Genomic DNA, 17,473 nt, shown 5'->3' with positions numbered 1-17,473 from the left:
TATGATTGCATTCTTATTTATTCATTATTTAGTTTAAATGCAAAAATGCATCATGTGTCGCAGCCAATAATATAACAACTGCCAATATCGTCATTATTTTTAATACAATAATGGCGGTTATTACATTACTGGCTGATACATTATGCAGAATCAGTTACTACATTTTTGATACAGAGATTGAATTACATTATTGGTAAGTTATTATATAATCAACTTTTATTACATTATGAATGGAAAAAGCATCACGTTATTGGTAGTTCTTGTGTTAGTGTCACTGAACTCGTGCAAAACAAAAAAAGTCTATGAACTGTATGACTGTATTCTTGTTTAACTGCTGCCATTTTTGATACATTATTGGCTGGTACATTATGAAGAATCAGTTATTACAGTATTGGTAAGTTGTTACATAATCAACTAACAACATTACGAATGGAAAAAGTTATTGGCAGTTCTTACATTAGTGTCAGGGTCTGTCTGTCTGTGCTCCGTTTCGGCCCCTCGACCGTCCCCTGTCATCCCGCTCATTTAATCATACCTGCCTCCTGTCTGACACTGTTAGTCCCTGTATATTAGTGTCTGCTTGTCCTGTGCTCCCCAGTCTGGTAATCTGTGCAGTAACCCCTCTAAGCTTCTCTGATAGTGTCGCTCCGTTCTCCCCCGTGATAGTTGGTATCTCCCGTGTCTAGTTTCTCCGTTTGAAGTATAATATGCCTGCCCAACCCTCTGGGCGCCTCCAGATTCCTCTTTGTAAAGAAGGAAGGCGGAGGTCTGCAGCCATATATCGATTATCGGGTCCTGAACGCCATCACGGTGAAATGGTGGGAACCCCCCCTACTCATCCACTCTGGGCAGAAGCAGCTCAGATCTTTACCAAATTGATACTGCACAGTGCCTACAACCCGATCCGGATCTGAGAGGGGGACGGGTTGGTGAACAGTTCTTCAGTCTTTCAGACATTCATGAACAAATTCCTGGCCGACCTGCTGCACCAGTTTGTCGTCTACATAGACAATATTTTCATTCACTCCATGCCCGTGGAACAACATGTTCATCGCATATGCCGCCTCCTACGCAAAGTGTGAGAATCTACCGTTAAGTTCCTGCGGTGCCTGATCCAACCAGGAGCAGTGGAGATGGACGAGGAAAAGCTTAAGGCTGTAAGGGATTGGCCAAAATCCCAGGTGCTCAGAATCAGACATCTGTCAGAGCACAGTACATCACATGTTCTGATGGCAAACTTGACCATCTAGTCGCTGAAATAAAGGACATGCCTCACGCTGGATACCGGCTAGTGAAGGGGACTTTGCAGGCAAGAGGGCATCGGGCGCAATGGGACAGGGGGGGCTTCCATGCACCGTGTGGATACTCTTCGCATCCTCTCTCGCCTGAAGCAGATAGGATGTGTTGTGCGGCGAATGTATTCAGCGCCTGACCCAAAATCTCTGCTTCACATAGACACCAACCATAAGCTGATATGGTGTGAAACATTTGTTCTTAATCTATTATAGTTTCCTGTTGATGAATTAAATTTCGCATGATGCAACTAGGTGTGACTAGGTGCAATATCGGGATGTTTGTTGCCATTCATGGCTTCTCAAGAAAGGTACGATGCATGTATGTACAGAGTCAGTTGATGAATTTGAATTGCAGCTACAGGAACATAGACTAATCCAATCTTTATTGAAAAGTCTTTAAATTAGTTGCACATACAGATTTTCTAGAATTTGTATTTTAAGAGAAATTTGATATAAAAAAATATTTCAAGTTCTGCTGATCTTTATGTTTCCCTGTGTGTAGGTATGGGTCACCTTTCATCATGCTTATTTAGGGGACGTGTTCAATTTTCACCTGCAACACTCATGCCCTTTGTGACTTTTTAAGGGTTCGAGGCGAGCACGGTGTCGAGACTGTTGGCATCGCTCGGCTGATGTTCTCTGTATCCATCCATCCATTTTCCAAACCGCTTATCCTATTGGGTCGCGGGGGGTCTGGAGCCTATCCCGGAATCAATGGGCACGAGGCAGGGAACAACCCAGGATGGGGGGCCAGCCCATCGCAGGGCACACTCACACACCATTCACTCACACATGCACACCTATGGGCAATTCAGCAACTCCAATTAGCCTCAGCATGTTTTTGGACTGTGGGGGGAAACCGGAGTACCCGGAGGAAACCCCACGACGACATGGGGAGAACATGCAAACTCCGCACACATGTGACCCAGGCGGAGACTCGAACCCGGGTCCCAGAGGTGTGAGGCGACAGTGCTAACCACTGCACCACCATGCCGCCCCCTGTTCTCTGTATGTGGTACAGAAAGTTCCAGCTTCATAGTTGGCAAAAGTGTTCACAATCAAAGGTAGGCTGTCTGTCCCTTCTCACTAACCCCACCATCAATCACTCGGTGACAGGGCAACTGGACATGAAAACTACTAGTGCAACCACTAGTAATTATATAATTGTAACACATTTCAAAAGTGCAGGAAATCTACGTTTACCACGTGTTCTTTCTCTTTGACATACACCAGGAAAGGACCTACAAAGGACATCAAAAAGATCTGTTTCAAAATGTACATGATGGATCAGCATGTAATCAATAAATCACAATTATACTTTTTCTGTGACCTTGCCATTTCCTGCTGGACATTTGCTCGTCTCATTTGCTGACCTGTTCCCTGCCTAACAGACTGACCATTAGTTAGAACCTGAACTTGGGTTTGAACTGTGCTCTGCGGCCTTTGATTGACTGTCCCTGTTATAAGGCCACTTAAAAAAAAAAATTGGTTCTCGTCCTTTTTTTTTGGGAGGGGGTGGGTCGGGTGGGAGGGATTTTTTATTTTTACAAATTTTGATTGACTGTTTGGACTTTCAAATATGTAAGAAAATACATATTTCAAAATACATACCGAAGAGAGCAGACCTACTTAGTACGGCTCCTCAGTTCTTCGTTTGTTGCGTTTCAAATATATTAAATGTAAGAAAATACAAGAATGTAAATTCCTTGATCCATGTGTATCTCATAAATGCCTTCCCAACTATGGATTTGGATACTTTATGCTGATGTTTCATTCGTGAATATAAAAATGATACTATTTGAAAGCAATATTCTGTTTGTCATTCCCATTCTAAATGAACAATCAAGATTTTAAAATATATATCTAGAAAGAAAGTGTATTAAAACATGTTAAAACACGAGGACTTTACAAAATACAGGAACCTGAATGGTTGAACAAGGAAATGCAACTCTACAAACAAGTACTTAAGAACATGTACCACATCACTTCCCCAGATTTAAATCTTTGCACCAGCCCATCTCAGGCAAAGACAAATTTAGGTTCATGAAACCATTCCAAGACTAGGATTACACAATGTGGATCAATCGTCGATGTGGAATACGCGGGAAATTCAAATCTCGTAATTCTTGGGCATTTTCCATGCGATTTTTACGAAATAAAAAAAAAAATTAAAAAATCGGGTCGGAGGCATTTCGGCGGGTCGGACTGGGACGAGAACCATTTTTTTTAAGTGGCCTAAGGGAAAGCAGGTTCCTTGCAGCCGTTTCTATGTGGGCATAGTCTGTATTCCGGAAGTAAAAGGAATAAAGATAAAACCAATGTATACTTTCTAACCCATGAAAATAAACACTAACCTAGTTCCTCAAGCGCACTATATGGAACTTTCACACCCTACAGGCAATGAAGAATTAAACTAATCAACATGAACAAACTAGACCCAGAACTATAAAAAGGAAACAGTAGGGTTGTAGTACTCGGTTCCGGTCTCGGAATCGGCCGTATTTGTACTCGGTCTTGTCATGGACTCGAACAATGCGGACTCGGGATTTTATTTCGAGACCATCCGAGATCACGACTCTGAAAATATTGCTATTCGCCCTACGTTAGTCCGGCGTGACTACTATTACTTTAGTTGTTAATTAAAAATGCATATGCTGGATTTTAAAAAAGTTTGCATAGCACAAACATCAACTAACTGCAGTATCTACAACACGCTTAAAATGATTATTTTCACGTTACACGTCGTTATTAGAGTTAACTATGTTGAAATATGATATCTGATAGATAAAAATATTCATCTGTTGACCGCTCATACGTGACGCTCCGCACCCCGCGCTCTCCCCGATCTCCGGTAGAACAATAGAGCTCCGCGAATCGAAGGTTGAATGAGCTGAATTGGACGCTGCTCCCCTCTGGCGCCACCTGCTGCCTGGGAGCTCATCCTATTCGCGTGGAATAACGGTGCCAAAAGTCACGGGATCCACAAATGTTTTACCTTGCTGTGTACTTGTAGAAAATGTAAAAAATCACCAATAACAATGATGAAACATTTCTTATTGGTTTTATTCTGTCTTTATACTTGTGGAAGACGCTCTTTTCGTTTTTGCTAGCTGCATTTGTATTAGCTAAACGCATTGTGTTGATTTGACAGCAGTGTTTTGTATTTGCAGAGCGCATTGTGTTTGTGTGAGACGTATGTTTTGTATTTGTACAGCATGATGTGCACGTTTGCGGATTGCTCGTTATTTATAAATTACATCCGGTTTGTTTACAGATCGTGGGGCATTTGTGAAACGTGTTCTGTGTATTTGTGACGTATTGGCAGGGTTCTAACTCCATACCACAGAACGCCGTCAATGACCGGACTAAGGAGACACACGCACACAGACACGGACTTAAATACACCAAACTAATCAACACAACTAGAAACAGCTGAAGACACGCGGATTCCACACGAGGCAAACGAGGGGGCGTGGCACACACGGGAATCGGAACAATGGGGGGGGGGTAACAAAAGTATATAAAAAAGTACAGAATGAACCAGAAAACGAAGGAAAGAAGAGTCACATATCTTCAAAGGCGAGTTGTCGAAATGCTGCCTATAGCACACGGATGGGGTTTTTTTTTTTTTTTTTTTTTTTTTTTTTTTTTTAAATTTATTTATTTTTTTTTTTAAAAATGATGTTGCTGTATTGACTCAGTGTTATAGGGCAGTCCTCCCACCCTTCTCAGTTGAACTGTAGGAGTTTCAGAATTAGCGGGGGTAGTGGTACCTGCGGAGTAGGCAGAAGTGGTGGTGGGCTTGCCAGAGCCCTTCATATTGGGGACCATTGGCTCTTGCTTCCAGTTGCATTATTCCTTAGTTTTGGCGTGGGCTCCGGCCGTACAGGGTCCATTGACGTGATCGTTCTTTTGTGATACGTCTGTGGGTGGAAGATCTATGAACTTGCTTCTGTTCAGGGATGCACATTTTATCTTCTATCCTTATCGGTACTTGCCAAGGTGGCTTCATATTAAGTGCTGTCTATTCAGTGTCAACTCCCGCTGATCGTATACACCTGTGGTTCTCAAACGACGGTTCGTGACAACTCCACGTACCACTAGAGGGAGCTGTCTCCATTTATGCCGTCAGGCAGTCTCTTCTGAGATGGTATAATAAACTTGAACCACTTGTGCACAAATACTACTTTGCTGTTTTTCCAGTGGCAATAGTGCTGTAATTCTCAGCATTGGTTTTTTTTAATTGTATAATGCAAAATACCAAGCATGTGGTGTCTAATCACCGTAGTATTGGGGGGGGATCATCATATAAAGGAACTAACCTCTAATTTGCTCTGCAGAGTTGCTGTGGGACTGAACCAAGACATGAGGACTCCAAGCTTGCTGGGGATTGCACTCCTCTGCCTGTCTGCCATGCCTGCTGCAATGGATGATGGTCAGTTTTCTGAAAGCCATCCTGATCACTTGCAGGCCATTGGGGGGAGGGTCAGACATAAGCCTGGGCCATTCGGGACCAAATCCAAATGATTTGTTTAGCTCAGTTTGATTCCATACGTCACCTCAGTCCTAGTTAAAGGCTGTTTCCCAGACATGTTTGTATGATTAGATGTCAGAACAGGATTCTCAGGGTTATAGCACAGCCCCATGGGATTGTTTTCTCTGCTCCCCTAGACAATGTGGATGTAGATCTCCACTTCCCAAAGCGGTGTGGTGGTCAACGCTACTGGCAAAAAGTGGGCCGCTACTGTGCAAAGTATTTCGACACACCAAGCTCCTTCGCCGATGCCGAGGTAAAGCCCAAACCGTCCTCCAGGTGCCTCATTTTGTAGCAGATCTGTAAGAATTTCGTTCTAACAGTATCAGAGCCACCATCTGTATTACTTCTATACTGCATTCAGATTAATTGTTCCTTTGTGTACCAGTCTGCTTGCAGGCAGGCAGCTTCAGGGGGTCACCTGATCTCCGTGCACGATGAACAAACAAATGCGGATGTCTTGGCCATCGTGTTGGAATACAACCCCTCCTCACCAAGGATCTGGTTGGGCGGTCAAAGGTTTGGTCAGGTGATGGAGAGCAGGGAGACGTGGGAACAGGGCAGGGACATCCATGTGCCTTGTAATGTTACTGTGAGCCAGGGATGGTAATATCAGACTAGTGACCTGTGTGTCTGCAACTGATATCGCTCTTTCTCACTCTCCCCTAACAGTCGAATACATTCATCTGGACAGATGGTTCTCCTTGGGATTTTGAGAAATGGGTTCCAGATCAACCAGATAATGCCGGAAATCATGAGAACTGTGTGGAGATGAACTGGAAAGGTAAGAGAATGGAGAGTGGTGTAGATGGGAGAGGAGTGATGTAGGGGAAAGTAGCCAGAGGGAATCATGGAAAATGGTTACTTGCAGAACATTTATTATACTGTAGTTGACCAGATTTACCTCAACTCCTTTGTCCAAAGTGAATTTTCCCAGCAAACATTAACTAAAGAACAAACTCTGCCGGGCAAGGCATCTCCTCACCTGACTGTAATCCTGTTTAAAAGTTTCTGAATTTTACTTTTTCTTTTTTAGTGGAACTTCAGTAGTGTTTAGAAATATGCCAATTTTTATATAACAAGTTTATGCTCTTATTGTAAAGAGGGTTTGCTTCAGCATGTGTGACTTCTTGCAGACTTGGGAGAATGGAATGATGACTGGTGCATCAAACGGAAGCCTTTCGTCTGCGCTTTCAAATGGCACAAGTGGTAGCAGGAGCCGGAAGACTGAAATGCTGGAATCGCTCTACGGCACGGCTTGTAAAAATCAGACGGCACATGAAGATAAGCGGGGAAGATTCATGCAAAATTTTGAAATGCTTCGCTAAACTCGTGCAAAATAAAAACGAACTAAATACCAACCATATGATTGCGTTCTTATTAAATAGTTTAAATGCATCGTGTTGCAGCCAATATCGTCATTATTTTGATACAATAATGGTTATTACATTACTGGCTGATGCAGTTATGACTTGTATTCAAATTGTAGTACATTATTGGTAAGTTGTGCAATAATCAACTTATTGCAATAAGAATGGCAGGGAAAAAGTATTACTCTATTGGCAGTTCTTGCATTAGTGTCAGTCTGCCTGTGCTCCGTTTCGGCCCCTCGACCGTCCCCTGTCATCCTGCTCATTTAATCATACCTGTCTGATGCTGTTAGTCCCTGTATATTAGTGTCTGCTTGTCCTGTGCTCCCCAGTCTGGTCATCTGTGCAGTAACCCCTCTAAGCCTCTCTGATGGTGTCGCTCCGTTCTCCCCCGTGATGGTTGGTATCTCCCGTGTCTGGTTTCCCCGTTTGAGGTATAATATGCCTGCCCAACCCTCTGGGCGCCTCCAGATTCCTCTTTGTAAAGAAGGAAGGCGGAGGTCTGCAGCCATATATCGATTATCGGGTCCTGAACGCCATCACGGTGAAATGGTGGGAACCCCCCCCTACTCATCCACTCTGGGCAGAAGCAGCTCAGATCTTTACCAAATTGATACTGCACAGTGCCTACAACCCGATCCGGATCTGAGAGGGGGGCTGGTTGCTGAACAGTTCTTCAGACATTCATGAGCAAAGTCCTGGCCGACCTGCCACAGGCACAGGTATCGAGCGTTTCCCTAAACCTGCCATTAACAGCCTCAGCCTGCGCTCCTCACCCCCCACCCCACCAAAGGAGATTTGTTCATGGGTTTTGGGAGTGAGTAAAAATGCAAATCGGTGTTTCATTGTGGTTGCTGGTGTGACGCATTTCAAAGGTGCAGGAAATCTACGTTTACCACGTGTTCTCTCTGACATATACCAGGCAAGGACCTGTAAATAACATTTAAAAGATCTCTTTCAAAACGTACATGATAGATCAGCGTGTAACAAATCACAATTATACAACTCTTTCTGTGATCTTGCCATTTCCTGCTGGATATTTGCTTGTCTCATTTCCTGACCCTTTCCCTGGCTGTGTGGTAGAAAAATTATAAATCCTCATAACTCCAGTGAAGCCACTTAGAATAAATCTCCAGACCTTTCAGTTGGTAAGCAAAGGTATCTCTTTTATTCGAGCCCTCCAGCAAAGCGCTCCGTCACAGTACCCCAGCACTGAGAGCAACCAGTTGATAAAGCATAGTTCTCAGTTCCAGATAAGGTCACAAAAGACCAACAAAACAGGCTCAAACGTATAACACAATTCTCCTGCTCTATTGGTTCACCTTCTCGGCTGATAAAATCCACCCATTTTGCACAATTTACCAGAACATGTCTCGACTGCTAGGCTCCTACTTGAGATATGAATATAGATATTGATTATATTGACATTGAATCACTGTAAATATTTGGTTGTCCTTTGACTACTGATTGACGTATTGACGTATTGTCATTGAATCACTGTAAATATTTGGTTGTCCTTTGATTACTGATTGACGTATTGACATATTGTCATTGAATCACTGTACATACATGGCTAACATATGATTAACATGATTAACATAACGGTTACTTATATATTTGTACTACCGCATAACATGTTGCGTATGGCCTACTGCGACTACTTTATATTTGCAACTCTTTGTGCACCAGTTGGGGCAGCTTCGAATCTCTTCCTGCAGGCGGTTTCTCCCCCACCTCACTCCGCTGTCTGTCTCTCCAAAGTCTGATCTCTCTTCAGGGTCTGCGGAACCAACCGCAGGCAGCTATCATGAGACGAGGACACACAGTATTCAAAACAATCTCTTGCCTCAGACCTAAGACATAAGAGACCCAATATGCCTCCCCTCCTGGGCCTACCAATGTCCTATTTTCCTTCCACACGCCACCCTTTTGAACACGCGAGACCCACGCTGTTCACAGATAATCAGCATCCACATCCCCGTAATCTACTGGATGAAAGTGTAACGAGGTGAAGCGGACCGATGGCGGTTGGACGGAACATGTGTCACCAGTGGAGTTGCTATTGCTGGTCACATTGATGATAACCTGGGGCTGTGGGTCGTAGAGCCAAGCAGGTAAGGGAAGATCATCCACCCGTGGAGCAGGGGAAGCCCGCAGGAACATACCAGACTTTGTCTGGGAAGACAGAATACAAGAATAACACCTAAACAGCAATATTATTAGTAGAAACACTACATGCAAAAGCAATATACTGAATACTAATGGCCTGAATACCCCAGATAATCCCGGAATCAGTGAGGAGAATCAATAGTCCCAGCTGTACTCAAACAGGCCGTGCTCTTCGTGTATCTCAGACATCTGCTCGTGCATCACGTCCTCCAGATCCTGCACGGCCTGAGAGGAATCAGGGATGTACACGCAACATCCTCTTCCCACGATAGCACAAACACCACCTTTCTCAGCTAATAGGAGATCTAACGCCATATGGTTTTGCAGAGCTACATGCTTAACTGCAGATGATTTACCATTAATGGCCTTCACAGTATCTAGTCTCAGATTAGCCACTTTCTATACTGCAGTCTGAAGGTCTGCCAGTCCAATGGATGGAATAAACACCCCAATACCATTGCTCAGTTCGACTAAGAGACCGTCTGCTGCGTGAATATGCACACACAGCCAAAGACATCTGCGCTCTGGGCACCTAGCATAAGGAGGGACAAGAAAAGCTAGATAACACTACCAATCAACTTTACCCTTTGAAAGACAGAAATCAGCATAACCCTTAAGACCACAGAGAAACGTGAAACATGGTGGCGCCGCTAACAAAGGTCACCAATGAAAGAAGAGTGGGCATAAACCTTACAGTGTACAGGTGGGGAGAAAGGGGATCTCCAGAACTTTATAGCATCGATCCCAAATATAACTATCACAACAAAAATGGTTACCACGAAAAGGCAACACAGTTGTGACCCTCTGAGGGGCCAGTCTTGAAAGAACCACCAGGATCGGACATGCGTCTGCAGTGGGCTTGGTGGACCCATGCGTCGACTCCTTCCACCTTCACTGCGTGAGGAGTCACAATCAGACCTGCCTAAGGCCTAAGACATAACACACCCACTATGCCTTCCCTCCGGGGCCTACCAATGTGAAATATTCTTTCCACAGCTCACAGACTGACCATTAGTTAGAACCTGAACTTGGGTTTGAACTGTGCCCTGCGGCCTTTGATTGACTGTCCCCGTTATAAGGGAAAGCAGGTTCCTTGCAGCCGTTTCTACGGGGGCACAGTCCGATTTCTGGAAGTAAAAGGAATAAAGATAAAACCAATGTATACTTTCTAACCCATGAAAATAAACACTAACCTAGTTCCTCAATCGCACTATATGGAACTTTCACACCCTGCAGGCAATGAAGAATTAAACTAATCAACATGAACAAACTAGACCCAGAACTATAAAAAGGAAACAGTAGGGTTGTAGTACTCGGGTCCGGTCTCGTTCTCGGAATGGGCCGTATTCGTACTCGGTCTTGTCATGGAATCGGACAAACCGGATTCGGGATTATATTTCGAGACCATCCGAGATCACGACTCTGAAAATATTAACGTTAATCCTGCATGACTACCATTTTTTTATTTTTATTTTATTTTGTCATAATTCGGAAGCACTGTAACGCACAGAAACCAAACACATGCAGATAATAATATTGATTCTTCTGTATGTGAAAGTATTTGTGAGTAATTGTGCGCACAATTACAGAAGTAGCTGCGTAAAAATGCATGAGTGGCGTTTTTCGCGAGGTAAACAAACTCGCTCGGTGTGTCCATGCGCTCGCCACTCTCACGTGGAGCTCCAGCACGCGCTACAGTTCAGTCAAATATTTAATTTTATTGCTGACAAAACTCATATTTTATTTGATAGATAACAACAACCAGCGTTCTAATGACAATACAGCCAATTACACGATATTTTTATTGTTTATTCCGGACGCGCATCCATCGCACCATTGACGTGATACGGGGGATTGTGGGAAATGTAGCTGTCCTCCAGAGATGCCAAACGCAGATAATTTTAGAGGCCAAAATGAGTCCAAATAGGCTCAAAACGAGTATTTCTTCATTTTCAATTTATATGAAAATATTTTTTACAATTTTTTAAAAGTTATATCTGAAGTGACAGCACTTTTATAGATAAAGCTAAACATGTGGTGTAAAATGTGCGTCCGGTCTCGGTCTCGGGTCACCCTGGTCTCGGTCTTGGCCCTTTAGAGTCTTGGTCTCGACACACTGGTTCAAGACTTTGATTTCGGATTAGGTGGTCTTGACTACAATACTAGGAAACAGTAAATTCTTGGTGTAGTTGCAACATTCTGCTGGAGAAATAAATAAGACAAAAATGAATATGTCGGAGCTATCATGTGTATGCATGAGCTATTCACACCTGGCCACATCCCCCCCTTTATGGCACTGTTGGGGATGTATCTGGATCACGTTTCACCGTTGCGTTGTTGTTCATCTAATTACCATTCGCGGTAATGCAGGCCATTGATAATGCGAATACAGCGATCTTTAGGTGAGGGCGGCACTACACGCCTCCGATGCAGGTAAAACAAAGAAAGGTGACTTTTTTTTTTTTACTTTTTTGCTGATTTTTACCCAGTTCTTACTTCCGACAATGGACGTTTTGAAAATAAGACATTAATTAAGCACATAAGATTGTTTAAACATGTCTCACTTTAAAACCTTTCAATATTAGTTTAAATGCCCCATATAACCCCCAAATAACTCGTGGCCATAAGTGGAAATTAGCGGGAGAACAATTTAAAATGAATTTGAGAAAGCACTTCTTTACACAGAGTGTATAGTTAGAATATGGAACAGTCTTCCTGTTAGTATAGCGCAAGCTAAAACCCTGGGTTCCTTTAAACCAGAGCTGTCACAACGAACTCCACCTGCACAGTTTTCAGTTTTATATACTAGCAGGTAAAATGTGAAGTAGCTAAAAGTGTCCTCCCTGACATAGGCATATTGGTGGCTGTCAGTAGTACTACGCAGTATTTTAGTGCTCCCGTTAGTTAGTAACAATTTCTAGCGATTATGTGCAAAAACGTTTGCAAACATTAGAGCATATTACCGTTAAACTCTCTAACATGAAAAATACATATGCTGGATTTTAAAGAATCGTCATGTGCAAGTTTACATAGCACAAACAACAACTAACTGTTGTATACAATACGGTTAAAATGATTACTTTCATGTTACACGTCGTTATTAGAGTTAACTATGTTGAAATATGACACTATATTGTTGTGTTTTTTTCTTTCCCTGGCAATCAGGAGTCTGGAGCCGCCTCTGTAGATCTTCAGATTCAGTCTTTATTTCAACAGGGAGGTTACAGCCAAGGCTGGACGCCCTACATAAGTGTCCAATACTGTTTTACACTCATTTTCTACATTTTCTTATCGTGTAACAAAATATCTCGTCACGTAAGCATGCATCACCATTCCCTTAACCATTCCCCATCGTTGTTTTCTCTCTTGATTCACGGCCCTAGATGATAAGTTTGTCAATCATTTCTTTTACTGTTTAGTCCCTCGGCTGAACATAATTGTGTCGCGACGATCTCTACTCGGTTTTTTAAATATCCAGCCGTGAACTTTTGGCCAACTCAAGCGAATCCCTTCCTTCAGTAGCAAACCTTGGCAGCTTCAGCTTGTTGCACATTGTCTGGCTAGAGGGTTGATGATTTGTTTCTCCTTCAACACAGTGATAAGCTGCAGCACTAAAAAAGTACATATTCATATACCAGAGACAGCTAACAGATACAGAAACTTCTAAGGCAACACAAAATGCTAATTCATACTTGTTTTCCATCACATTGTGCTGCAGCAGAAATTGGTCTGCATTCTCTGAAGGTTACAAGCTCACACTCTACACGGTTTACATCAGCTTCTTAATAGAGTCCTAATAATTGCATCGTATATGCGTTATGGAATGCAAAATAATATTCCATAATATAGATAAAAATATTTACCTGTTGACCGCTCATACGTTTACGCTCCGCAAACCGCGCTCTTCCTGATCTCAGGTAGAAAATTAGAGCTGCACGAATCGAAGGCTGAATGATTGATTAGGCTACAATAAATTAATATTTATTATAAATTATTTATAATAATTATAAATTACATCCGGTTTGTTTACAGATCGCAGGGCATTTGTGAAACGTGTTCTGTGTATTCGCGACGTATTGGCAGGGTTCTAACTCCATAAAATCGCCTCCAATACTTCCCTTAACTTTGCAGCCCCCCCCCCGGGACCTAGGGCTGTGTCAGCCAGTAAATAATAAAACCTCTTCTGTCAGGCTGAGGTATTCCTCCGCAATCAGACGCATAGGTGGGGTTTACGGAGCAGTCGTTTGAACACGGGGTTTATTCAGGAACAACACACTTATTAGCACAGAACGACGTCAATGACCAGACTAACGAAAGGCACACAGACGCTTAAAGGACTTAAATACACCAAACTAATCAACACATCTAGAAACAACTGAAGACACGGGATTCCACGCGAGGCAAATGAGGGGGCGTGGCACACACGGGGATCGGAACAATAGGGGCGTAACAAAAGTATATAAAAAGGTGCAGAATGAACCAGAGGAAAAGGAAAGAGTCGCAGATCTTGAAAGGTCAGTCTTTGATTTCTCTAAATCCCGCTTATATCACACATATGATTTTTTGTATGATGTTTGTATTGTAGCGTTTTTTATAGGACTGTCCTCCCACCCATTTCAGCCCATCTCTGGGAATTTCGGAAATATAGTGGAAAGTGGTACGTGCAGAGTGGGCACAAGACGTGGCGGGCTCCACACAACCATATATATATATATATATATATATATATATATATATATTTTTTTTTTTTTATTTTTTTTTTTCTGGGGAACATTAATTGTGTCTGGCTCTCTTGCTTCTGATTGCATTGTCTTCCTTTTTGGGTTTTTGCGTGGGCTCCAGCCGAAATGGGTCCATTAAAGTGCTCATTCGTTTGTGATGCGCCTGTTACGTCGTCATTGCAGTATGTATGTATGTATGTGTGTATGAATGTGTCCGCAAAGAGCAAGTTGAGGGAGGGGTAAAAGACAATTTCCCCACAAGGATTAATAGAGTGATGTTTATTACTATATGAGTGTTTAATGTTTAACATATTTGTTTCCATTTAAGAATATACACGTGTAATTATTGTTTTTGTTGGCACTTACCTGTTGTGGCTTAAATATCATTAGGTGCTCTGTATTCAGTGTGGACTCCTCCTGATCGCATAGACCTGAGGTTCTCAAACAATGGTACGTGAGAGGTTCCTCCCTCTAGTGCTCTGTGCAGTTATTTCCATTTATGCTGTCAGCCATAATCTTTTTCTGAGGTCATACACATCGTAAACAATTTGAGAACCACTGACATACAAAACATTCCTGCCTTCTTTCAGGGTCTTTCCAGTGGCAATGGTGCCATAATTCACAGCATTTTGACAATCACTATAATAAGTAACATCCATCCATCCATCCATCCATTTTCCAAACCGCTTATCCTATTGGGTCGCGGGGGGTCCGGAGCCTATCCCGGAAGCAATGGGCACGAGGCTGGGAACAACCCAGGATGGGGGGCCAGCCCATCGCAGGGCACACTCACACACCATTCACTCACACAAACACACCTATGGGCAATTTTGCAACTCCAATTAGCCTCAGCATGTTTTTGGACTGTGGGGGGAAACCGGAGTACCCGGAGGAAACCCCACGACGACATGGGGAGAACATGCAAACTCCACACACATGTGACCCAGGCGGAGATTCGAACCCAGGTACCAGAGGTGTGAGGCAACAGTGCTAACCACTGCGCCACCATGCCGCCCCATAATAAGTAACATTTTGAACTAAATTACATAACATTTAATTATTTCATTTTGTAACTAAGTATCATCAACAATTGCGTGATGTTTAACCAACACGATATTAGGGATTATTATTTAACGTAACTGTAACCATCGGTTTGCTCTCTGCAGAGAGGTGCTGTGGGACTGAAGAGCCGAGACATGAGGACTCTAAGCTTGCTGGGGGTTGCACTCCTCTGTCTGTTTGCCATGCCTGCTGCAACGGATGATGGTCAGTCAGTTTCCTGATAAAGCCATTCTGACGGTCACTTAAACAGGCCATTGGGGGGGTGAGACATGTGACCATCCTGGGGCAATGAGGACTGAATCCAAACAGGCCCCAAATGATTTGTTTAGCTCAGTTTGAGAATTCCATACATCTCAACAGTCCTAGTTAAAGGCTGTTTCCCAAAACCTTTGTCATTCTACCATCATCGTAACTTCAGAGAGAGAATTCAGTATGATGACACTCAGACAGATTAGGACTCTTGATCATAGCACAGCCCCATGGAATCATTATGTTTTCTGTGCTTCACCAGACCATCAACACCCCTCAAACGCGTGTGTTGGACAATACAAGGACTGGACCCAAATTGGCCAGGTGTGCGCAAAGTATTTCAACACACCAAGGTCCTTCGCCGATGCCGAGGTAAAGGCCAAACCGTCCTCCAGGTGCCTCATTTTGTAGCAGATCTGTAAGAATTTCATTCTAACAGTATCAGAGCCACCATCTGTATTACTTCTATACTGCATTCAGATTAATTGTTCCTTTGTGTACCAGTCTGCTTGCAGGCAGGCAGCTTCAGGGGGTCACCTGGTCTCCGTGCATGATGAACAAACAAATGCGGATGTCTTGGCCATCGTGTTGAAATACAACCCCTCCTCACCAAGGATCTGGTTGGGCGGTCAAAGGTTTGGTCAGGTGATGGAGCGCAGGGAGACGTGGGAACAGGGCAGGGACGTCCATGTGCCTTGTAATGTTACTGTGAGCCAGGGATGGTAATATCAGACTAGTGACCTGTGTGTCCGCTACTGATATCGCTCTTTCTCACTCTCCCCTAACAGTCAAGTACATTCGTCTGGACAGATGGTTCTCCTTGGAATTTCTGGAAATGGGTTGCAGGTCAACCAAGTAACAGCGGAAATCATGAGAACTGTGTGGAGATGAACTGGACAAGTAAGAGACAGGAGAGCGGCGTAGATGGGAGAAGAGTGATGTAGGGGAAAGTGGTTATTAACAGAACATTTATTAGAGTACAATATATTGACCAAATCTACTTAAAATACTCCTTTGTCCAAAGTGAATTTTTCCCAGCAGAAACATTAACTAAAGAACAAACTCTGACAGACAAGGCATCTCCTCACCTGACTGTAATCCTGTTTTTACGGAGAGATAAAGGTTTCTGAATTTTGCATACTGAATGTTTCCAGTGGAACTTAATTTGTTTTTTCCAAAGCACTACTGGTCTTTAAATTGGCATAAAACAGGAGTTTATAGTGGTATAAAGAGGGTTTGCTTCAGCATGTGTGATGTTTCTTTCAGACTTGGGGGAATGGAATGATGATTGGTGCATCAAACAGAAACCTTTCATCTGCGCCTTCCAGTGGCAGCATGAGCGGGGAGACTGAAGAATGATGGAAACACGCTACTGCATCGCTTATAAAAATCAGGCAACACATGAAGATTCATGCAAAGTGCAAAATGAGTAAAGAATCGCAAAATTTTTAAATGCTTCACTGAGCTCATGCAAAATAAAAAAACTATATCATGTGTATGACTGTGTTCTTGTTTAACTGATACATTATTGGCTGGTACATTATGCAGAATGCAGTTATGATATTTGTATTCAAATTGTAGTACATTACTGGTAAGTTGTTACATAATCAACTTTTTATTGCAATAAGAAAGGGGAAAAAGTATTACATTATTGGCAGTTCTTACATTAGTGTCAGGGTCTGTCTGTCTGTGCTCCGTTTCGGCCCCTCGACCGTCCCCTGTCATCCCGCTCATTTACTCATACCTGCCTCCTGTCTGACGCTGTTAGTCCCTGTATATTAGTGTCTGCTTGTCCTGTGCTCCCCAGTCTGGTCAGTGTCATCTGTGCAGTAACCCCTCAAAGTGGTTGTATTTGTACTCTGTCTTGTCATGGACTCGAACAATGCGGACTCGGGATTTTATTTCGAGACCATCCGAGATCACGCCCTACGTTAGTCCGGCGTGACTACTATTACTTTAGTTGTTAATTAAAAATACATATGCTGGATTTTAAAAAATCATCATGTGCAAGTTTGCATAGCACAAACATCAACTAACTGCAGTGTCTACAACACGCTTAAAATGATTATTTTC

At 43.0% G+C, this 17,473-nt stretch overlaps 1 protein-coding gene across 2 annotated transcripts; it reads left to right on the top strand.

The window, feature by feature from the left end:
* The first annotated feature begins 4,815 nt into the window (after positions 1 to 4,815).
* Positions 4,816 to 16,767, top strand: LOC125728592 (lectin-like). 2 transcript variants are annotated; one of them, XM_049005487.1, is made up of 6 exons: positions 4,816 to 4,874; positions 5,636 to 5,730; positions 5,967 to 6,085; positions 6,218 to 6,358; positions 6,502 to 6,613; positions 16,667 to 16,767. In XM_049005487.1, the coding sequence occupies exons 1-6, from the start codon at positions 4,831 to 4,833 to the stop codon at positions 16,750 to 16,752; spliced, it is 597 nt and encodes a 198-aa protein (XP_048861444.1). In that variant the 5' UTR covers positions 4,816 to 4,830; the 3' UTR covers positions 16,753 to 16,767. The 2 variants fall into 2 exon arrangements, with proteins under 2 accessions (XP_048861444.1, XP_048861445.1); XM_049005488.1 differs by lacking the exon at positions 16,667 to 16,767 and adding an exon at positions 6,966 to 7,190.
* The last annotated feature ends 706 nt before the right edge of the window (positions 16,768 to 17,473 follow it).

The sequence above is a fragment of the Brienomyrus brachyistius genome, unplaced genomic scaffold (assembly GCF_023856365.1).
Source record: "Brienomyrus brachyistius isolate T26 unplaced genomic scaffold, BBRACH_0.4 scaffold343, whole genome shotgun sequence".
Taxonomy (NCBI): Eukaryota; Metazoa; Chordata; class Actinopteri; order Osteoglossiformes; family Mormyridae; genus Brienomyrus; species Brienomyrus brachyistius.
Note: the sequence above shows the minus strand (reverse complement) of the source record. Positions and strands in the feature narration are given on the sequence as shown.